The sequence below is a fragment of the Chrysoperla carnea genome, chromosome 2, assembly GCF_905475395.1.
Source record: "Chrysoperla carnea chromosome 2, inChrCarn1.1, whole genome shotgun sequence".
Classification (NCBI taxonomy): Eukaryota; Metazoa; Arthropoda; class Insecta; order Neuroptera; family Chrysopidae; genus Chrysoperla; species Chrysoperla carnea.
Genome location: NC_058338.1, coordinates 13964543 through 13989043, shown reverse-complemented (window position 1 = coordinate 13989043; position 24501 = coordinate 13964543). Strand labels below are relative to the sequence as shown.

The 24501-nt window shown below is 28.7% G+C and overlaps 5 protein-coding genes across 7 annotated transcripts; 1 reads left to right on the top strand and 4 right to left on the bottom strand.

Annotated features, from left to right (window-relative positions):
* Positions 1-207: 207 nt before the first annotated feature.
* On the bottom strand, positions 208-1596 carry LOC123291712 (26S proteasome regulatory subunit 6A-B). The gene has a single exon (XM_044872103.1). It carries the CDS (start codon positions 1504-1506, stop codon positions 223-225), a length of 1284 nt encoding a protein of 427 aa, XP_044728038.1. The 5' UTR covers positions 1507-1596; the 3' UTR covers positions 208-222.
* A 1627-nt stretch (positions 1597-3223) lies between these two features.
* Positions 3224-11290, bottom strand: LOC123291549 (zinc finger protein 729-like). Its single transcript, XM_044871869.1, has 7 exons — positions 11026-11290; positions 8447-10950; positions 7277-7298; positions 5562-5804; positions 4174-5486; positions 4074-4081; positions 3224-3994 (listed from the first exon to the last, which is right to left on the bottom strand). The coding sequence occupies exons 1-7, from the start codon at positions 11288-11290 to the stop codon at positions 3274-3276; spliced, it is 5076 nt and encodes a 1691-aa protein (XP_044727804.1). The 3' UTR covers positions 3224-3273.
* A 2223-nt stretch (positions 11291-13513) lies between these two features.
* LOC123293292 (succinate dehydrogenase [ubiquinone] cytochrome b small subunit, mitochondrial) lies at positions 13514-16367 on the top strand. The gene is made up of 4 exons (XM_044874062.1): positions 13514-13674; positions 13848-14187; positions 14989-15182; positions 16262-16367. The coding sequence occupies exons 1-4, from the start codon at positions 13632-13634 to the stop codon at positions 16282-16284; spliced, it is 600 nt and encodes a 199-aa protein (XP_044729997.1). The 5' UTR covers positions 13514-13631; the 3' UTR covers positions 16285-16367.
* A 350-nt stretch (positions 16368-16717) lies between these two features.
* On the bottom strand, positions 16718-20257 carry LOC123293290 (phosphatidylglycerophosphatase and protein-tyrosine phosphatase 1). 3 transcript variants are annotated; one of them, XM_044874059.1, is made up of 6 exons: positions 20187-20257; positions 19542-19586; positions 18987-19124; positions 18266-18343; positions 17996-18205; positions 16718-16913 (listed from the first exon to the last, which is right to left on the bottom strand). In XM_044874059.1, the coding sequence occupies exons 1-6, from the start codon at positions 20232-20234 to the stop codon at positions 16794-16796; spliced, it is 639 nt and encodes a 212-aa protein (XP_044729994.1). In that variant the 5' UTR covers positions 20235-20257; the 3' UTR covers positions 16718-16793. The 3 variants fall into 3 exon arrangements, with proteins under 3 accessions (XP_044729994.1, XP_044729996.1, XP_044729995.1); XM_044874061.1 differs by lacking the exon at positions 20187-20257 and adding an exon at positions 20068-20117 and having other exon boundaries at positions 16719-16913; XM_044874060.1 differs by lacking the exon at positions 20187-20257 and adding an exon at positions 19841-19907 and having other exon boundaries at positions 16719-16913.
* An 855-nt stretch (positions 20258-21112) lies between these two features.
* LOC123293755 (mitochondrial GTPase 1) lies at positions 21113-24451 on the bottom strand. The gene is made up of 3 exons (XM_044874660.1): positions 24244-24451; positions 22228-22675; positions 21113-21634 (listed from the first exon to the last, which is right to left on the bottom strand). Exons 2-3 carry the CDS (start codon positions 22664-22666, stop codon positions 21117-21119), a joined length of 957 nt encoding a protein of 318 aa, XP_044730595.1. The 5' UTR covers positions 22667-22675; positions 24244-24451; the 3' UTR covers positions 21113-21116.
* Between the last annotated feature and the right edge of the window lie 50 nt (positions 24452-24501).

Sequence of the window (24501 nt, the reverse complement as noted above, 5' to 3'; positions counted from 1 at the left end):
ACAAATTTCTCTGGAATAAGAGTCTTTCTTATACAAACGGAAACTATTGTTCCAAGTATCAAAACTAATTAAAACAAACTAATCGTGGATTTGAATCCCCCATTCTATTGCATGATCGGATTTTTCAAATAAATTAATACAACTTATTTGATTAATATTTTATATTCTTATTGAAATAATTTACAAAATAATTTTTAATATAAAAAAAAAGAGTAAAGCTATTTAAGCATAATAATTCAAGTTAGCTTTCTTCTTAGCTTGAACCTCCATAATAGCATCCATGAAATCTTCATGAGTAACTGCTGAAGCATTTCTACGTAAAGCAATCATACCAGCTTCAACGCATACTGCCTTACATTGTGCCCCATTAAAATCATCAGTTGTACGAGCTAATTCTTCAAAATTAACGTCTGGATTTACGGTCATTTTACGTGAATGAATTTGCATAATACGTGCACGAGCCTCCTCATTTGGATGTGGAAATTCAATTTTACGATCTAAACGCCCTGAACGTAAAAGAGCTGGATCTAGAATATCAACACGATTGGTAGCAGCAATAACTTTGATATCTGATGTTGAACTAAATCCATCCAATTGATTTAAAAGTTCCAACATAGTACGTTGAACTTCACGATCACCGGCTTTCTCTGAATCGAATCGTTTTGTACCAATTGCATCTAATTCATCGATAAATATAATCGCTGGAGATTTTTCTTTGGCTAAGGCGAAAGCATCACGTACTAATTTCGCACCATCACCGATAAACATTTGTACTAACTGTGGTCCGGCTAATTTTAAAAATGTTGACTTTGTTTGGGCAGCACATGCACGAGCAAGCAATGTTTTACCAGTACCAGGTGGACCATATAAAAGGACACCTTTTGGTGGATGGATACCTAAGTTTAAAAATTTCTCTTTATGGGTCATTGGTAAGACAACAGCTTCAATTAATTCTTGAATTTGTTTGTCTAGACCACCGATATCAGAATATTGTTCGGTAGGTCGTTCATCAACTTCCATAGCTTTAACTCGAGCATCGTATTCAGCAGGTAAAGTTTCCAAAATTAAATATGAATCTTTATTCACTCCAACTAAATCACCTGGTTTTAATTTTTCTTCATCAACCAAACCAATAACTGGTAAGAAGTACGTCTGCCGTGTTGATGTCTTAACAACTGCACATTTTCCCTTCCGTTGAGCATCCAAATCCACTACAGCACCATCTTCCTCCTCTTCCTGTGGATCTACATCCAATAATTCTATAACGTTTGATACTAGATATGGTAAAGTTTTGTTTACTTTAATTTTCTCAGTATTTTCCTTAATTTTTTCATTTTGCGCTTGTAATTCGTGATTGATTCGCATTACTTCACTTTTCATTATTTTAATTTCATTGTCTAAAAGTCGAGTGCGACTAATTATTTCATCATTTGACATACGAAGTACTTCTTCACCTAGGGCATCTTCTCCATCGTCCCATATTGATTTATCTTCTAATGATGCCATTTATTTTCTTAAATTTTTCACTTCTAATTTTCAACTGACACCGTTTTGTTGAATATGTGAATGTTGTGATGAGAGGTCTTTTTATAACCAAAATAAGCAAGTCATCTGAAATGTTAAATTCCCTAGATTTTTTTTAAACATTAGAAGTGTTTTAAATTTGGAGGTTTTTTCAAATTGTTGCTGAAATTACATCACGGTCAGATATACAATTACATATATAAACAATAAATTTAAAGAAGGAAAATCTAAATTACAACCAAAGGCACTTATATAAATTATTGATTAATTTTAATAATCTGTGCTTAAAACAAAGAGAATAAATAATATTACACAAGTATAAACATAAATGTATTATTTATTCTCTTTGTTTATAAGGTAAGGTCCGACATACAGATTATAATTTATTACATAAATAGATAGGCAACTCTACTGTACATGAAATGTTGTCCAAAAACCTCCCTGGAGGAAGGCACTTTACACAAAAAACGAAAATTAATATATATTTGTACACAGGGGTTTTACACAGCGCTAGGACGGGATAAGATCTTAAGCCTAAGGAGATTTACGTATATCAGCATTCATGCCCATCACACATAAAAAAAACGTAAGTTGCAAGCAAATTGAACCACTTACATATCAGAAATAAGACTAATTGCTTACTTTTTTTAAATGTGTGATGGTCTTAACATATTGAACTCATTTTTAAAATAACAAAAGAAACTACTCTCATTAAAACTTGCACTTATTTTTGTTGAGCGGAATCTATTTGAGCTATAACGTATCGTTTTGAGTTAGTCTAGCAAATGAATTAAATTCTAACGGAAGGAGCTACGGATCAATAGGGCTTTTCATTTACAAAATGATTCTTTTTTGTTTCGGACAGATTTCAATCAAGTAAGAGATATTACATATCTTCTTTCCTTGTCAAAAATTTTCTTAATTTGAATAGTTTTTTGACAACTGTCCTATTATCACCTTTTGAAATTTATAGTTAGTTAAGGGCGGAACTGAAGGATGGGGATCAAGAACATTTGTATTTTTTATTATCTCTACCCTCCATATTTATATTATTTTGTGTGAATTATGTCGATTATATGAAATGGAAATATAACTGGATGCAGAATTCCAACATAAAACTCTCTTAAGTTGACGGGGGGAAAATCTATTTTTTTTGAATTTTTTATATATGTTAAAAATTTTATTTAAAAAATATAATTAAAAAACATACAACAGACTTACATTTCGATTACAACTCAACCATCGCCAGTAGCTAAATTTATTCATACAAAACATTACATATATAAACAATTACAATGACATATCTTCAACACATGTGCAACGTTGCTAAGCGTAATATTATTATATTATATTTGATGCAATTTTTGTTAATTATAAGCTCTCAATAAATGCTGAAGTAGTCTTTTTGTGAAAGTGTCATTTCTGTCGTTTTCCTATAATACAATGTAATACCCCGTATTAATAACTTTAACATCGTTTTTCACGAAAACCAAATACAGGAATGACTTCATATTTTGGCTAGACTTTCCTTATTATTTGAATAATTGACTGTCAACTTTTGGAAGGTTTATTAAATAGCATTTTCTTCATAACAACTTTAAAACGAGATTATTTTAAGGAGCAAAAAAAAAAAGACCATTGTGTTAAAAATATTTATTTTACATAATTTAATTTTCTGTTTATGTAATGTACATGAAAATGTTTGGCATAAATGTTTTGTGTAAGTTTCTCTTTAATTTATTTAAGATTTTACAAGGCAAGTTTTTTGTTTGAATTGTTTGTAATAATAGTTGCAGTTGAAAAAACATGTGTTAAAATCGATTGGGCTCGTGTTACCTCAGTCTTAATGTGACCCTTTTTATGTTTACTTAAATTACTTTTATCTGAAAATGATTTACTACAAATGTCACATGAAAATGGTTTTTCTCCACTATGAATCAATTTATGTTTATTTAAATTACTTTTCTTATTAAATGTTCGGTTACAAATATCACATGAAAATGGTTTTTCACCAGTGTGAAGAAGTTTATGTGTATTTAAACTACTTTGTCTATTGAAACTAAGATTACAAACATCACACGAAAATGGTTTCTCTCCCGTGTGAATTTGTTTATGTTTAAATAAACTACTTCCATGGCTAAATGATTTACTACAAATATCACATAAATATGGTTTTTCACCAGTATGAGTCCGTTTATGATCATTTAAATGACCTCGGCTCTTAAATGCTCTGCTACAAATATCACATAAATATGGTTTTTCACCAGTGTGAAGAAATTTATGTGTATTTAAACTACTTTGTCTATTGAAACTAAGATTACAAACATCACACGAAAATGGTTTCATTCCCGTGTGAATTTGTTTATGTTTAAATAAACTACTCCCATGGCTAAATGATTTACTACAAATATCACATAAAAATGGTTTTTCACCAGTGTGAAGAAATTTATGTGTATTTAAACTACTTTGTCTATTGAAACTAAGATTACAAACATCACACGAAAATGGTTTCTCTCCCGTGTGAATTTGTTTATGTTTAAATAAACTACTTCCATGGCTAAATGATTTACTACAAATATCACATAAATATGGTTTTTCACCAGTATGAGTCCGTTTATGATCATTTAAATGACTTCGACTCTTAAATGCTTTGCTACAAATATCACATAAAAATGTTTTTTCTCTCGAGCGAATTCGTTTATGTTTAATTAAACCAAACTTTCGAGATAAAAATGGTTGATCGTTAATTTGAATGTGTGGTTCTAAAACATTCGGATCGAATATTTCATCTTGAATGGACAATATTTCTGTATTGAATTTTTGCTCCTCATTTTTATGACTTCGTTCAGATTCCCAACTAATACCACTTTTATTATCAGGCATCTCTTCCATGCTATCAGTTATGCTTTCTTTCGATATTTCATTTTTAATGTGTGCATCTTGTATTGTAATACTTTCTTCCAGTTTAATATTCTCGTAAATAACTGGCAATAATTGTTCCTTTTTCTCGTTTTCGCTAGATTTATTTCGTGAAAATGTTTTTTCTACGGTATGAAGCGATTTATCGGGGTATTCTTCATTTTTAATAGTGACTTCTATATTTAATTGTTTGTCAAGTTTAATATTTTCGTAAATAGCTGGCAATAAATGTTCCTTTTTCTCGTGGTCACTAGCACCACTCGCACTCGTGGTGTGAACCAATTTATTTTCAACTAAACTACTTTTTTCATTAAATGTTTTATTACGACATGAAAATCTTTTTGTCCCATTATGAGTCCTTTTATGATTAAGTAGATGACGTAAATAATTAAATGCTTTACTACAAATCTCACATACAAACGGTTTTTCTCCACTATGGATTCGTTTATGTTGAACTAAATTATTTTGTCTGGCAAATGATTTAGAACAAAGATTACACGAAAATACTTTAATTTCGGTGTGAGTTCGTTTATGTTTAACTAAACTACTCGCATGAGTAAATGCCCGACTACAAATATCACATAAATATGGTTTTTCACCAGTATGAGTCCGTTTATGTTCATTTAAATGACTTTGACTTATAAATACTTTATTACACATATCACATAAAAATGGCTTTTCTCCCGTGTGTGATCTTTTATGAGTAACTAGAGTTCTTTTTTGGGTAAATGATTTGCTACAAATATCACATAAAAATGGCTTTGCACCAGTATGAATCTGTTTATGATCATTTAAATAACTTTGTTTCGTAAATGCTTTATTACAAATGTCACATAAAAATGGTTTTTCTCCAGTGTGAATTCGTTTGTGTTGAACTAAACTCCAATGTCTTGTAAATTTTTTATTACAAATGTCACAAAAAAATAGTTTATCACCAGAATGTATTATTTTATGTTTATTCAAACTGTTTTGTCTATTAAATGTTTTATCACACTTATCACATGAAAAAGTATTTTTTTCACTATGAGTCAATTTATGTTCAACTAAATTACTATTATTATTAAATGTTTTATTGCAAATATCACAAAAATGTTTCTTTTCTACAGCATGAACATTACTTGAGAATGCTTGTTGATCTTCAGTATCAACACTAAATAATTCTGGGTTCAATTGTCTTTCAAGTTTAAAATTGTCATTGTTAATTGTATCGTTTTCATTGATTTGTTCTTGTTTAAAATCACTACTGTTTTCTAGTATTTCTTCCATTTTAACACTGTTGCTATCTTCTAGAATTTCATTTTTAATTCGTCCGTCTTTCATTGTATCATTGGCTTCAAATATTTCATTTTTTATTTCGACTTCTTCAAACAGAATCGTTGCCATTCTTTAAAACTTTATATTAAAACGCAAAAAATATTCTGGTTTTATAATACTTTTACCCACTAGAGTTGGTTTATTTTATGTTGGACCCACAGATTATAGTTTTTAATTTAAAACAGATCTGCAACTCCCTGTAAAATTTTTAGTATTATGGTTCTCTGAAGGTGCCTTTCTCCAGGTGGCTCTACACGTTATATTCGTGTATGGCCATCTATTAGTTTTGATAATAATTTATCCATTTCAATGGTTGTTGTGGAAACAATATTTTATATATTTTTAAATAAATAAACATTACGTCTTTCAAAATTCGTTTGCATGTCATTAAAATTCGTTAAATTTCTTTGTGTGTATTCTCAATTGATTGCCTTTATTAACATTTTGTGGATTATTTGAATAGTGACATTATTTAAGTATTTTGGCCGTTTTCATTGTGCCTGCCCCTGTTCATAAACTAATTAGTGTAATTTATTCGTTTTAAGTGTGTTTATATTATTTTCCGATTTTTTTATGGTAATGTACTGAGTTTATTTTAGCGCATTAGGTCTTGTAAATCGTGTTGATTACATTTAGGTAGTGTTTAATTCTGATTAAAATTGACTAATAACGAAATAAAATGGTTCTACATTACATTTAACTTACATCAAACTAATAATTAATTGTTATTAATAATGTTAATATTAAAATAAATGCTATTTTATTTCAAATATTGCAATAAATTATTATTTTATTAATATTTGTTATTTTATTTCAAAAACTTCACTTTATTTTATTTATTAGAAGACAAATAAATACAAAAAAATTAAAAAAAAAGATAAACTGAATAGAAATAATTCAAATAGTACTTAATTCCCGCCATTTTTTTTTAATAGTTCACTGTAAGTGCCTTTCTCTAGTGGGCTTTTTGGACAACATTTTATGTACAGTAGAGTTGCCTATCTATTTATGTAATAAATTATAATCTGTGCCCTCAATCCAAAAGTCACCTTTTTCAAATTTGAAAAATTTACTTAATTTTTTCTAGGTTGGAAGCCCTGCGCACGTCAAAACTTCGGTAATGAGTAAACGAACATGAAATTTTTTTATTAATTTTAATAATCTGTGCTTAAAACAAAGAGAATAAATAATATTACACAGGTATAAATATATATGTATTATTTATTATCTTTGTTTATAAGGTCAGGTCCACAGATTATAATTTACTACATAGATAGGCAACTCTACTGTACATGAAATGTCCAAAAACCCCCCTGGAAAAAGGCACTTTACACAAATAGGAAAATTTAAATTAATATATATTTGTCCTCAGGGGTTTTACACAGCGCTAGGACGGGATAATATCTTAAGCCTAAGGAGATTTACGTATATCAGCATTCATGCCCATCACACATAAAAAAAACGTAAGTTGCAAGCAAATTGAACCACTTACATATCAGAAATAAGACTAATTGCTTACGTTTTTTTTTATGTGAGATGGTCTTAACATATTGAACTCATTTTTAAAATAACAAAAGAAACGACTCTCAATAAAACTTGCACTTATTTTTGTTGAGCGGAATCTATTTGAGCTGTACAGTATCGTTTTGAGTTAGTCCAGCAAATTAAATTCTAACGGAAGGTGCTACGGATCGATAGGGCTTTTCATGTACAAAATGATTTTTTTTGTTTCGGACAGATTTCAATCAAGTAAAGACATATTACATATCTTCTTTCCTTGTCAAAAATTTTCTTAATTTGAATAGTTTTTTGACAACTGTCCGCAAACAAAAGCAAATCGATGAAAAGGCCCATTATCACCTTTTGAAGTTTGTAGTTAGTTAAGGGCGGAACTGAAGGATGCGGATCAAAAACATTTGTATTTTTTATTATCTCTACCCTCCATATTTATATTATTTTGTGTGAATTATGTCGATTATATGAAATGGAAATATAACTGGATGCAGAATTCCAACATAAAACTCTCTTAAGTTGACGGGGGGAAAATCTATTTTTTTTGAATTTTTTATATATGTTAAAAATTTTATTTAAAAAATATAATTAAAAAACATACAACAGACTTACATTTCGATTACAACTCAACCATCGCCAGTAGCTAAATTTATTCATACAAAACATTACATATATAAACAATTACAATGACATATCTTCAACACATGTGCAACGTTGCTAAGCGTAATATAATTATATTATATTTGATGCAATTTTTGTTAATTATCTCAAAAACTAAATCCAAAAATGTTTTGTAAATGTGTACAGTTATTTATAAGCTCTCGATAAATGCTGAAGTAGTCTTTTTGTGAAGCTGTCATTTCTGTCGTTTTCTGTTTTCCTATAATACGATGTAATAACCCATCTTAATAACTTTTAACATCGTTTTTCACGATAACCATAGACAGGAATGATTTCATATTTTGGCTAGACTTTCCTTATTATTTGAATAATTGACTGTCAATTTTTGGAAGGTTTCATAACAACTTTAAAACGAGATTATTTTAAGGAGCAAAAAAAAAAGACCATATTGTGTTAAAAATATTTATTTTACATAATTTAATTTTCTGTTTATGTAATGTACATGAAAATGTTTGGTATAAATGTTTTGTGTAAGTTTCTCCTTAGTACGTATTTATTTAAGATTTTCCAAGACAAGTTTTTTGTTTGAATTGTTTGTAATAATACTTGCAGTTGAAAAAACATGTGTTAAAATCGATTGGGCTCGTGTTATCTCAGTCTTAATGTGACCCCGTTTATGTTTACTTAAATTACTTTTATCTGAAAATGATTTACTACAAATGTCACATGAAAATGGTTTTTCTCCACTATGAATCAATTTATGTTTATTTAAATTACTTTTCTTATTAAATGTTCGGTTACAAATATCACATGAAAATGGTTTTTCACCAGTGTGAAGAAGTTTATGTGTATTTAAACTACTTTGTCTACTGAAACTAAGATTACAAACATCACACGAAAATGGTTTCATTCCCGTGTGAATTTGTTTATGTTTAAATAAACTACTCCCATGGCTAAAAGATTTACTACAAATATCACATAAATATGGTTTTTCACCAGTGTGAAGAAATTTATGTGTATTTAAACTACTTTGTCTATTGAAACTAAGATTACAAACATCACACGAAAATGGTTTCATTCCCGTGTGAATTTGTTTATGTTTAAATAAACTACTCCCATGGCTAAATGATTTACTACAAATATCACATAAATATGGTTTTTCACCAGTATGAGTCCGTTTATGTTCATTTAAATGACTTCGACTCTTAAATGCTCTGCTACAAATATCACATAAAAATGTTTTTTCTCTCGAGCGAATTCGTTTATGTTTAATTAAACCAAACTTTCGAGATATAAATGGTTGATCGTTAATTTGAATGTGTGGTTCTAAAACATTCGCATCTAATATTTCATCTTTAATGGACAATATTTCTGTATTGAATTTTTGCTCCTCATTTTTATGACTTCGTTCAGATTCCCAACTAATACCACTTTTGTTATCAGGCATCTCTTCCATGCTATCAGTTTTGCTTTCTTTCGATATCGTATTTTTAATGTGTGCATCTTGTATTGTAACACTTTCTTCCAGTTTAATATTCTCGTAAATAACTGGCAATAATTGTTCCTTTTTCTCGTGTTCGCTAGATTTATTTCGTGAAAATGTTTTTTCTACGGTGTGAAGCGATTTATAGGGGTTTATAGCGACTTCTGTATTTAATTGTTTCTCAAGCTTCATAGTTTCGCTAAAAACTGGTAATAAATGTTCCTTTTGCTCGCATTCACCAGATTTATTTCGGGAAAATGTTTTTTCTATGGCGTGAAGCGATTGATCGGGGTTTATAGTGACTTCTGTTTTTAATTGTTTGTCAAGTTTAATATTTTCGTAAATAACTGGCAATAAATGTTCCTTTTTCTCGTTTTCGCTAGATTTATTTTGTGGAAATGTTTTTTCTACGGTATGAAGCGATTTATCGGGATATTCTTCATTTTTAATAGTGACTTCTGTATTTAATTGTTTGTCAAGTTTAATATTTTCGTAAATAGCTGGCAATAAATGTTCCTTTTTCTCGTGGTCACTAGCACCACTCGCACTCGTGGTGTGAACCAATTTATTTTCAACTAAACTACTTTTTTCATTAAATGTTTTATTACGACATGAAAATCTTTTTGTCCCATTATGAGTCCTTTTATGATTAAGTAGATGACGTAAATAATTAAATGCTTTACTACAAACCTCACATACAAACGGTTTTTCTCCACTATGGATTCGTTTATGTTGAACTAAATTATTTTGTCTGGCAAATGATTTAGTACAAAGATTACACGAAAATACTTTAATTTCGATGTGAGTTCGTTTATGTTCAACTAAATTACTCGCCTGAGTAAATGCCCGACTACAAATATCACATAAATATGGTTTTTCGCCAGTATGAGTTCGTTTATGTTTAACTAAACTACTCACGTCAGTAAATGCCCGACTACAAATATCACATAAATATGGTTTTTCACCAGTATGAGTTCGTTTATGTTTAACTAAACTACTCGCGTCAGTAAATGCCCGATTACAAATATCACATAAATATGGTTTTTCACCAGTATGAGTTCGTTTATGTTTAACTAAACTACTCGCGTCAGTAAATGCCCGATTACAAATATCACATAAATATGGTTTTTCACCAGTATGAGTTCGTTTATGTTTAACTAAACTACTCGCATGAGTAAATGCCCGACTACAGATATCACATAAATATGGTTTTTCACCAGTATGAGTTCGTTTATGTTTAACTAAACTACTCGCGTCGTTAAATGCCCGACTACAAATACCACATAAATATGGTTTTTCACCAGTATGAGTTCGTTTATGTTTAACTAAACTACTCGCGTCAGTAAATGCCCGATTACAAATATCACATAAAAATGGTTTTTCTCCAGTGTGAATTCGTTTGTGTTGAACTAAACTCCAATGTCTTGTAAATTTTTTATTACAAATGTCACAAAAAAATAGTTTATCACCAGAATGTATTATTTTATGTTTATTCAAACTGTTTTGTCTATTAAATGTTTTATCACACTTATCACATGAAAAAGTATTTTTTTCACTATGAGTCAATTTATGTTCAACTAAATTACTATTATTATTAAATGTTTTATTGCAAATATCACAAAAATGTTTCTTTTCTACAGCATGAACATTACTTGAGAATGCTTGTTGATCTTCAGTATCAACACTAAATAATTCTGGGTTCAATTGTCTTTCAAGTTTAAAATTGTCATTGTTAATTGTATCGTTTTCATTGATTTGTTCTTGTTTAAAATCACTACTGTTTTCTAGTATTTCTTCCATTTTAACACTGTTGCTATCTTCTAGAATTTCATTTTTAATTCGTCCGTCTTTCATTGTATCATTGGCTTCAAATATTTCATTTTTAATTTCAACTTCTTCAAATAGAATCGTTGCCATTTTTTAAAACTTTATTAAAACGCAAAAAATATTCTGGTTTTATAATACTTTTACCCACTAGAGTTGGTTTATTTTATGTTGGACCCACAGATTATAGTTTTTAATTTAAAACAGATCTGTAACTCCCTGTAAATAGTCTCGGTTCGTGAACGACCTAGTTCGTGAACGACCTAGGTGGGAAGAGCGCTCCTTTAGGTGAACTATGCGAACTAGTTCATCGATGATCTCGCTGTCAGTTCTTTTTATACCACGTATATATGAAATATACATAGTATATTAAGTTTCGTCCCAAGTTTGTAACGCTTAAAAATATTGATGCTACGAAAAAAATTTTGGTATAGGTATTCATAGAATCACCTAATTAGTCCATTTCCGGTTGTCCGTCCGTCCGTCCGTCTGTGGACACGATAACTCAAAAACGAAAAAATATATCGAGCTGAAATTTTTAAAGCGTACTCAGGACGTAAAAAGTGAGGTCAAGTTCGTAAATGAGCATCATAGCCTATCATAGGTCAATTGTGTCTTGGGTCCGTAGGACCCATCTTGTAAACCGTTAGAGATAGAACAAAAGTTTAAATGTAAAAAATGTTCCTTATAAAAAAATAAAAAACTTGTTTGAAACATTTTTTTGTAAACATCACTGTTTACCTACGAGGGCGTTAATTAGGTGCAAATTTTATAGTATATGTATTAATATAGGAATATCAGTTGCGTGTGTGTCTATTTAAAAGTGAATATCTTTTGTTATTTACGTGACGTCAAAAAAACAAACGATTGCGCATCAACACTGTCTATACATGGTATTTCAACAATTAACTCAGTCAATTGTTTGTTTTCACTTGCTATATTTTTTTTAGCGTCCACTGTACTAGGCAGTAGGCAGTGGCGCTATGTGATCAACCGAGTTATTTACTTTTACTGTGCGCGCCCCTTGATATATCGATATTATCGATATTTCGATATTATCGATACTAAACAACTTCATATCCACATCTAATAACGGACTTTAAATAATTGTTTTGAATAATCATATCTGATTCTACGGAAAGTTTAATTAAAATTAACATTTTATTTTCTATTTCTATTTTTATTTTTTTTCATTTATTGTTTTTACTAAATTATTTCAAAAAAAGAACTAATGAACTAATAGAGCGAACTAGTTCGCCATTGGATGATGAACTAAATTGAGCGCTCTCAGTGGTGACCGACTATGCCCAAGACTATCTGTAAAATTTTTACTATTTTGGTTCTCTGTAGGTGCCTTTCTCTAGGTGGCTCTACACGTTATATTCGTGTGAGACCATCTATTAGTTTTGATAATAATTTATCCATTTCAATGGTTGTTGGGGAAGCAATATTTTATATATTTTTAAAGAAATAAACATTACGTCTTTCAAAATTCGTTTGCATGTCATTAAAATTCGTTAAATTTCTTTGTGTGTATTCTCAATTGATTGTCTTTATTAACATTTTGTGGATTATTTGAATAGTGACAATATTTAAGTATTTTGGCCGTTTTCATTGTGCCCCCGTTCATAAACTAATTAATGTAATTTAGTCGTTTTAAGTGTGTTTATATTATTTTCCGATTTTTTTATGGTATGTACTGAGTTTATTTTATCGCTTAGGTCTTCTTAATCGTGTTGATTCCATTTAGGTAGTGTTTATTTGTGATTATAATTGACTATTAACGAAATAAAATGGTTTAACATTACATTTAACTTACATCAAACTAATAATTAATTGTTATTAATAATGTTCATATTAAAATAAATGCTATTTTGTTTCAAATATTGCAATAAATTATTATTTTATTAATATTTGTTATTTTATTTATTAGAAGACAAATAAATACAAAAAATTTAAAAAAAAAAAGATAAACTAAATAGAAATAATTCAAATAGTACCTAATTCCCGCCATTTTTGTTTTTTAATAGTTCACTGTAAGTGACTTACTCTGGGGGGGGGGGGGGCTTTTGGACAACATTTCATGTATAGTAGAGTTGTCTATCTATTTATGTTATAAATTATAATCTGTGGCCTCAATCCAAAAGTCACCTTTTTCAAATTCGAAAAATTAACTTCTTTTTTTCTAGGTTGGAAGCCCTGCTTACGTCAAAACTTCGGTAATGAGTAAACGACCATGAAATTTGTATGTTTTGAACATTTGCTAAAGTAACCAAAATAAATAAAAATTCTATTGCATAATCTTTGGTTGGCAACGTCAAATCAAAATAATTCTGTTCAATATTATTAAATATTTTATTATTAAGACCGAAAAATTTTTTTTCGAATCGTAATATATATTATTAATAAAAAAAAAAACATTTAATCGAACAAAATGTTTTCGGTCTTAATTCGTGGAGCATGTAATAACGTTCGAGGTAAGTTTTTCAAAAAAAATTTCCATACTAATTTTGATTTCATAATCATTTGGATAATTATTACCCCAAAGAAATAAAATTTTATTAATAATAATTTCACGTCTATTACGTAACTTTGATTAAATTTTCGTATGAGTTAAAAATTTTTTTCGATGTTGATATTATTTTTTCAGCCACACCTGTTCGATATTTAGCGACAAATGCATCTGTACTTGGTGCAAAATCATTACGATGCAGCTCGAATACATTAATTCAAAATGTCAACAAATCGAAGATTATGTTTGTAAATACCTCGAAAAGTTTATTAACACCAAAAAATAGTCAAATAATAACATCCATTAGAAATATTCAACTATCCCCAAAACGTATGAGTGCTATGGACCATAGCAAATTGTGGACCATTGAACGTTTATTGGCCGTTGGTTTATTAGTTACGTTACCAATAGCTATAGCTGTTCCAAATCCTGTATTAGATACTATTGCAGCTATTTCAATTGTTATGCATCAATATTGGTAATTTTTTATTCTGAATTTTATTTACTTAGCAGAGGTTTGCAATAATTTGGAAAATTATGTTGATAGAAATTGTCTTTCCTAAAGACATACTGATTCGATAGTGGCTTCTTGAGCGATAATTTGTTCTTTGAGGATGAATTCTTATAGAAATTACGAAAAATTTTTATTAACTTTTGTTTAATCGTCTAAGAAATCGTTGTCAATGACACATATCAATTTCTTATTTTCGTTTATTTGATGAACTATCCGCGGAAGCTTAGTATGTACGACCAATAGGGAATACTCATGTATTTTTTTATATTTTGAATTCATTGTTTACACTGTTATAACAAAGTAAAAAATATAAATACTGTTTAAAAATGAATTTACAACATAGAATTTATACTCGATATTAAGTTTTCTAACAAAAAGCCGTAGAATAGTATAATTTAATGAAATACCATATAAAATGTAAGTAATTAATATCATACAGTATGTCAACAAATTTGACAAGCCCGTACTTTGATGTCACGTCCGTATAAAAATTTGAATTTCCGTTTTAGAAATTTTTAAATGCCCTAACTGAATTTGTACTTTTATTAATTAGTTTTAAGTAATTAAAAAGATATTAATTACTAAAATAATGGTTTAGTTGAAATGTCCAGTCATTAAAGTTACGGAAGAAAAATATTTGAACCAAATTTAAATTTCATGAATATTCCCTATTGTGTAAAATAGTGCATTAAAATAGTTTGTCAAGTAACTGCAAGCCTCTGATCTGCGTTATCAATAAATAAATTGATTTTCAATCTATTATAGGGGCTTAGAAGCAATTTGCAACGATTACGTTCGACCAATCGTTGTTGGTCATACAATACCCAAAGTGACACATTTTTTGTTAATTGCTCTAACATTAGCAACATTAGGTGGTCTATTTTATTTCAATTATAATGATATGGGATTAGGACGTGCCATCCGACGTATTTGGAGTTTGGAATCTTCTAAACCATCATGTGAGTGCCAATTACCTAGACATAAGAATAAACCAAAAGAATAAGCCTAAAAACATTTAAATAATGTGTGTCCCATAATCATATTCTCCAAGATCAATCGTTAGCCCATTAATTTTTTTTTTAAATTTTTATTTCTTACTTATTTTGTATATTTTAAATAATCATTTTCCATTTTAATAAATATTTTCGTTTTGTTTAATAATTCGTAAATAAGAAAGCTAAGAATTATTTGCTAAATATTTTGTGTTAAATTAACGAATTCCAAATGCTTTGAATAATTAATCGCTTATTAAAGTTAAAAAAAAGCTGTTCTTTTAAACTGAAAAAAAAAATTTTTCAATGACTTTACACCTGAAGACATTATTTCGTTAGATGCAAGATTCGAAGAGCATCTATTCGAAACATATCGAAATTAATACCAGAAATAAGAAAATTTAATTAAGAAATAATGGTATAGACTTACTTGCAAAAAAGTTTTTGCAAGTTTTCGATAGATAATAGCTATGATAGGCGTGTTCGATTGTGCGAAGGTCGTCCTCCCAGCGTCTGCTGTATTGGTTAGTTTTTAGCGAACAGGGCGGGGACAGGGGGTGTTTAATAAAAATAAACAATACTTTAGTAGAAAAGAGGTTTTCTTTTCGAAATTTGTTAAAAGAACCTGTAGTAACAGAGATAGTTGCGATTGTAGAGAGGAAGACAAAATTTGTTAAATTTATTTTTTATAGACTAAGAATAACGATTCTTAATTTTTCGAAGTTTGAACTCTTTGAGATATTCGATAACAAATTTCTCACAAGCTTTCGTTGAAATCATGTAAAATTTGTGTGTAGTGGTGTATGTTTATATTAACAATAATACCAAGTCATACTTAACTCCTCATTTATTAAAAAATGGAATATTCATTATAGAAAACGTTTTCTTTGTACAATTTGTCATGGAGTAATTTTTATCTGCTTACGAAGATCCTTGGAATTTTAATTTCCTTGGAATTGGATTTTAATTCATAATATATAATCGTTGGCATGCTAAAAACATAGTAAATGGAATATAGTACTAATTTTTTGTTCGTGTACTTTCAGCTTCATCTACGAAAACTCATTAATACTACGCATCTCCTAAGTGACAAATTTTTTAGTTTCCTGTGTCACCACCAAAGGTTCAACGAATAAAAACTTAAATTCGTAAACGTCATGCTGTTTTTAATTATGTATTGTAAGTGATTTTTTCCCCTATTTCAGTTGCAACAGAATCAGGATCTTCTGAAGATGACTCTCAATCTAACCAATGTCAAGTTAAAAAATAGAACATAAACACTTTTTTTTTTTTTTTTGAAACCAATTTAAAAACAAAAATTGAGCACTTTACGCAGTATCATTTGTTACCACACCACATTATTCATCCAAAACATCGAAACTACAGATAATCATTTTTTAGATATACTTAAAAGTAAATTTGAACACTCAGTGTTTTATTGTTTGTTTTTAGAGTATTATTTCTTGTTTTAATAATAATTTATTTCAAAAGTAATTTAATTTCTTATTTATTTGTATTTTGTACAGTTTAAAAAAATTGCTCTACTTAACAATAAAAAAATACATTCAATTTTTAATCCTACAATTTAATATTTTCATAAAAATCATTTAAAGCCATCCGTTGCGCTTTATGCAATAATATATGCGGTCGTTTATGGAACATATGTTCGATAGCTTGTTCCGGCCCCCATCCATATCGCTGAAAGAAAAATTTTCATTTTTATTCTTTCTGAAAAATTAGCACAGGTGTCTTTGGGTTGTAGTGCATGTACATTTTTAAATTGAGTATTTATTTAAATTTTAAGACTAGAAAACATAGAAAGGGGGTAATTATATTTTGCAAAAAAGAAAAAAAATGTTATGGATGATTTGTTTTTAAAAATATATCAAAATAAAACACAAAACTGTTTTTTTTTTTCGTTAATATTTTAACTTAGTGTAATTACAACAATTTGAAGCGATATAAATTTTTGTTAAGTGTTGAAACTTCGTTTTAGGCTATCTATATGTTTGAGAGTATAATAACCATGGAGGTTAGACAGAAGGAGAACGATCGCTGTAGGAAATAGTGTCCCAGAAATACAGAAAAAATAAGTGAGCCGCTGCGATCGCTAAGTTGTCTCAATAAAAGCGGGCTGTTGTTTAATTTATTCATTATGCAACTAACTTCATCTACTTATACTCATATACTAACTTCTAGCTAACTTCGCAGATACTACTTACCGACGAATTTTCAGGGGCAGCTGCGCTAATGCTTTAGCGCTTAGCAATCGTTCTCCTTCTCTTTAACCTCCATGATAATAACTAAAAAATAGCTTCCTCAAATCATAAATTTGAAATAACTTGGAGCGGAAACTGGTGTATAATATTAGAAAAGGAAATTATCTCAAAACCTATCATTTGAGCTCCAGATATACGGTGCATTTAATTCACAACCATATGTATACATTAAGCAATGTGAATAAGAAAAATATACTATTAAAAGTATGTTTTCTTGCATGTGTTGTAGCTTCGATCTGTGGAGGTTTGGTCCGCTTTGAGTTGTATGGCGATTCACTACAATGGTGATTCTCTCTGTATTTACTTTGAAGAGTGGGTTACAACATAAGCAAGAAAACATACCTATCATTGTATCTCTTATACACATTGCTTAATGTATACTTATGTATGTACTCTCTTAAACTCGTGGGATGTACTATGTGAAAATGTGAAATTAACCGCCTGCGCACGTATTGTAGTTTACCTCTTGGTTATTATAAAAAAAATAGAGTAAATACTCACTTTCATTAAATAACATCCTACTAAAGTTGCACTACGTGTTCGTCCAGCTTTACAATGCACATAAACAGTTTCTGGTCTATCTAATGTTTTATTTCGTTGAACAAATTTATTAATGAACTCAACACCAGCCTTTAATTTCTCCTGATTTGGACTTTCAAAAATATCTGTTGTTGCTAATTGTAAAAATTCTACATTATGTTCATTCCATTTCTACAAAGAAAATTTTAATTAGTTGAATTAAAGCTGTAGTCAAATTTATTTTTGGATTACCTGCGCATTATTTGATAACCACAATTCGTAATTTTCATTCATTGATATAACGCCTCGTACATTTTCCTCTTCGATTAACTAAAATTTATTTAAAAATAATAATAAATTTGAAATTTAAAAATTGAATTATGGAAAATTTTTGCTTTGTAAACTTAAAATTGAATTTTATTTTCGATATTATGATTGAAAAATGAAGGTTCCAATGAATCTACGACCTAAATAGATTACCAATTGTGAATCGGAATACCGAGAGTTAAATTCATTTGAACGCGGAATTATGAAAAAAAAAAAAACCTTACAGGTCACGTTTCAAAAATATTTATTATTTTTGTTTTACAAAAAGCCTACAACAATGTTTAAAATGAATCGTATTAGCTATTTTCTTGAATTTAATTATGTCTCTTAAAATAGACCGACCAACAATTGTCCCTTATGTTCCTTAAAGTAGATCAGCAATAATCACCTTACATGGCCTGGTCCCAGAATTTTTCGCCTCACTTGACAAAGTTTAAAAATAAATATTTATTTAACTAAAGTCTGAAAATTAAATGTGATGATAACTGGATTCTTTGGCATAATAAAAATGAAACAAATATATGTTTGCATTTAGTTATTGCCATTAAATAAAACAATAAGAAATTCGCTGGAAGGACAAGACTTTTAAATATTAAATTTTTCCAAGCACATGTTTAAAGAAATTCAAAAAAAAATTTAATCTTACTTGTTTGGTCATTGTTGGAAATGGTAACGCTCCTAGTATAACATTTTCATCAATACGATTATACCATTGTCGTGCAGTTACTTTTTCCATAAAAACGTTATACACTAACGATGGAAAAAATGTAACACGCGCAAACATCTTTAAAATAAAAATTTTTAAAAGAAAACCTAAAGTCAATCCGTTTTTATATAAAAGAAAATAATAATATATAAATAGATAATTTTCAATATCGATGAAACTACGTGATATGAATTACGTGGTGTCTTCAATTTATTATAATTTATTCAAAATCCAATAAAGGTAAGTACTTTTCAAATTATTTGAGATCATCACATTATTATAATTTTTATTCTTAAACACATATTGTAAAAAAAGTTTTTCAAATGCAAATTTAAAAAAATAAAGAAGATTTTTACGATAACTTAGTTTATTTATAAATTATTTTTTTTAATAAATAGTTCGTAAGCAGTAAAGCATTTAGAAAGGTGACCATCCTAATATCAAATAAATACCGAGGTATTTAATTAACTGTTTGTTAAAAAAACTTTCTCTTACCTGTTGAACGAACATCTTGTATATCACACTTTTTTCAACCCCGCTCTAAAAATATTAAACAAATTTATACAAAAAAAAAAATTACACTGAATCCCATTAGGAGGGTGTTTTATTGTTTTTATCTTATTTTAGAAACAGAGGCCTATAGTTTCATATTAAAAGATCTTTAAATAGGTATTTATTCTTTACAAATTATTTAATAAATTTAATGGACAAATTTTGGAAATTAATAATTATCCAGAATTCATGTTACAAACTGTTTAAAACAATTGGGAAAAAATCCAAATTAATATTTTTACTTTTAACATCTGCAAATTCAACATTTTCTAAAGTTGTTAAATAGTCTTAAAATTGTTTGAATACTTTCTCGAAATGATAAAATTATTTGTTGGTTAAGTAGTTCGAAACTTGTTCGAAATTAATTGGAATAAAATAATTTGATATACATTTCAATTGATTCAAATTGTGTAAAAATTTAATAATAATGATTGAGAAAGTATGCAGAAAAAAATTTGCATTGCCTAACCAAGGTTATCCGTCGCTATCATTAAAACGAACTGTTTTCACTAATGATTATAGTTAATTAATAAAATTGTTATAATTTAAAAAAAATTTTAAATATTCCCTTTTTTTACGTATACGTACGCTAATGAAAAAAAAAAATAAGCTGTGTTTTGGAATACAAACTATCATCTGTCAAAATAGTTTGACAATTTATAAAATCTTATTTTTGTGGAAGAAGGATTAAAAAAGGAAATCAGGATTTCATTAATTGTGACAGGCTAGATGCTTAAACTGAGTTTATTGTAGATTTATAATTGAAACTACAAGTCATGCAATACAAAAATGTTAAAAGTTTGCAAGCGATATACAAGAGCAAAAAAATATTCCGAGCACCGAAAGTCGAAACCGTAGTTGAGTTTGATTAAAATGTTATCAATCCAAATGCTATTCAAAAAGTTATAAATGGTAAGTAACCTGGTAGTGCAAATTGTAACTGCTAAAACAGGTCCACTTCCTGTTTTAATTAGTACGAATTATTATCGCCAGTTGGCGGGGTTTATCTGATTTGAAATTGAATATTTTTATTGGCCTTTAAAAATCGTAAGTTCAAGTATTGCCATCTGGTAGTTTAAATTGGAACTACTGAAACCGGGTGTAAACGGGTTGTAAATTTTGTACTTTCGTGTTATCTCTCATTCATATATCTAGCCATTTAAATTTAGTGCCCTCGTTTTATTTATTTCCCATTCCTTTCCACTTTTCTGTCTTAACCATAATTATGGCGAAACATTACAACTGTATAAGTTGTAAGATTCGATTCCAATTAAAATCGCTAAATAGAATTTTCATTAGCAGGATTGTCGAATATGTATAAACTTTTTCCGAATATTTCATCCTCGTCCTAAGTTTCAGTTGGATGTTAGACAAAGGATAAAACTTTTTCTTCCTAAACAGGTGACCCACTCTTAGATTCTTGAATTAAACTATACATAGAGAAATTATTATAATATCTAAAATATTTATTTATTTACAAAATCGAAATTATTTACAAGAAAATTCACAGAATACAAATTATAATATATCTTTATCTAAACACAATTTTCCAAGTTCTCCATTACGGAAAGCTCTAATAAAGTGTAGAGCAGCTTCTTCAAAGTCGGGTTTTAATACATAGTCACCATTGTAATTTTTAATTTTCTTCACTTTATTTAATTTCACAGCAATTGTTGAGAGCACTTCCGTTATTGTATCTGTAGGTGAATTCAAATCTAAATATTTCACATAATTAAAATTATTTTCACGATTCATCCAAAATAATAGATAATCAGCGATTACGTCTGGACCAACTAGATGATCTTGCAAACATGCACATAATGCTAACTTTAAACCGGTTTCAATATTTGCAACGCTTGGTGTCAATATACCCGGCGTATCAACTAAATATATTAATGGATCTTGACTGATTTTGATTTTGTTTAATACACTGCGTGTAATACCTGGAGCGGCACCCACATGTGATACTCCCGATTTATGTAGATGACGATTTCGTAAAATATTAACTAAAGATGATTTTCCTACATTTGGTACACCTAAAAAAAAATTTGTTAGCAATTTATTACACTTCTTAAACTATTTAAAAATTTTAATTTTTTGTAAATTAACGTCTATTTATTGTTAGTAAATGACTCCTACAAGCTTATAACCTCACCAATGGAGGTGACTAGCGTTTCTTTAATTTGATATTAGAATCGTTCTATAATAATATAGAATCGTATAAGTTTTTGAATCGTTTTAAGGGTTAACATATAGTTTTTTTACTGAACTATACGAAACAATTAAAAATGATTTCTTATTGTTGTTTACTTATAATTATGGATACGATATTTACATCATATTCGATTATTTTTGATGTAATATGCTACATACAGGCGTAAACTAAATATTGACAAATATCTTGTCTAGTAATATTTATTAAAGAGAATTGAACAAAAAAAACTCGAACCCGAACTTCTTGGATTCATGTCAAGCGCCCTACCAATTAAGCTATTCGAGTTCTAGACATGAATGACTGAAATGAAAAATTGCATTCGTGTCTAGAACTCGAAGGGCACTTGACATGAATCCAAGAAGAAATTTGGATTTATTTAAGGAAAAATTTATCGAGAATTATAAATTTCAATACCTATAATCATTATACAAAAATCTCGATCCTCACTTCGATTAAATCGATAACTATTTGAAATTAATTCTTGAGCTAGCGGTATAATCTTTCGTATACCAGTACATTTTTGATTTTTACAATTCGTAAAAACAACATTACGAATTTGATGCTGTTGTTGATAAACATCACTGATTTTATTCTCAAGTTTTTTATCAATTAAGTCCCGTTTATTTAAAACTAAAATGTGTGGTTTTATTCCACTTAATGTATTTTTAAAATTCATGTTTCGTCCAGATATTGGTATTCTAGCATCATGAACCTCAATCACACAATCAATTAATTTTAACTTTTCTTGCATTTGTTTAAGCCCTTTACCCATATGACCTGGAAACCATTGTAATGTTTCCTTACTTACAGTTGGAAACACTTTACGAAAGGTATTGCTTATTTGTGATGCCATATTTTTTATCTGAAAAGAAAAAGTAAATCAATTTAGTAGTCAAAACTTCTAAACATGAAAAATTATTTGGAAAAATTTGGGAGTTTTTTTATTAAAAATTGAAAATAGAAAAATAGAAAATCTCTCGTTTTTAGAATCGCATTCCCAATTCAGGAATACGTTTCAGTGAATATATAGCGAAAACTATCGAAGAAATATTATTTCTTATTACACGGAAATTTTTTAAGGAATAAATAGCTGTTCAAAACTTAAAATAAATCATAATTAATATAAAGGTCCAGATTATCATTTTAAGCAGAAAGCACCTGGTAATGAATGCTTTGATGCGTTTTGTATGCCTTTTTGGTTTTCATTTTGGAATGAAAGTAACATGTCAAGAAATACAGTTCTTGTAATTTTCGTCTTCATGAATAAACATCTCTCCCCGAGCCGGTCCGGTTAAGAAATCTCAATTTCCTTCATATCTTAAATTAAAAGTATGGTAATCACGCAATTTTCAAGGTCAAAAATTTTCTCTTATAAGGTCAGTAATACAGTACCTATATGGTTTGCAGGAAAGCTACGGGCTTTATCGATTATACAGGTGCTACTTAAGTTGCCTACACATGGAAAGCTTTTTTAGCCAAACTGAACGCTGTATTTTTTCGTTAAGATACATGGAATGCCGGTTAACCTAACTAACCTAATAATATTGAGCTATAAATTGGCAGTTCAAATAAATGCAGCCATTGTCTCTATATTTAACTTATCCCACTATCCCATATATATTTTATATCAAAGGGTGGTGGCTAAGCCCTTATGAAAAAAGTGTACATATTAAATGATTTGTTTGCGTTTTAAGACTAGTCCAGCATCATCCGTACGATGGGGTCAGGGGTCATGGTTTATAATATTGATTCTGTTTGTTTATTGATGCCATCTAAAATGGTACCAAATTATGATGTCATTAAACATTAATTGATATTGTATAGATCTAAATTGATGACGCCATTTTCACTTTTGGGATAGCATCTTCAAGTTGATAAATAACTGTTATTACTTCTATGTAAATTACAAAAGCTGGAGTGGGTTGTATTTTGGACGAGGAGAAGTTCAGATTTTCCTTGTCATGAAGCCCTCTTTATAGAGAAAAAAGCAGTATATACAACACCGCAAGAGAAAGTGAAAAATAAAATATCGATTCCAAACCACAAAACAAAGATAGTATTATTTATTTTACATCTCATTTTTTCCTTTTACCTCTTCGAGAGTTCAAATCAGTAGCGTAGAGATGGACTCTTTATAATTTGATTACGATTAAGTTATTTTTTATTTTAAATAAGAGATTTATAATAAATAAAAAAACTAGAATAATAATAAATAAATAAGTTATTAATATTATCAATAAAATACTCGATTCCAGGATGTAGTTTTGCATATTACGGTTCCAGGAAGTAGTTTTGCATATTTCATCAATAAATTAGATATTTTCAATAAAAGGCGGTTTTGGTAGAAAATCGTGAAAAGAATTGAAATTGTTGAAGAAAATTGTTGAAGACATGTAGCTAAAAAATTTGGGAAATAAAAATGTTTATTACCCTTTTTAATTTAGTACGCCACTGGTTTATAATTTCATAGTACCTTGAGTCAGTCACATCAAAAAATTTTTTTTTTATTAACTAAATTTTAAAAAGATTAACTATGAAAAATGAATGAAAACTATTAAAAAAATTGTTTAGAATTTTAACACACACTTATAATTATCAATAATAAATAATTTATTTATATTTAATAAAATAATATAAAATTGAAGTGTCGCTAGTATCGTACTTCCTTTTGAAACACCGGAAAACGAA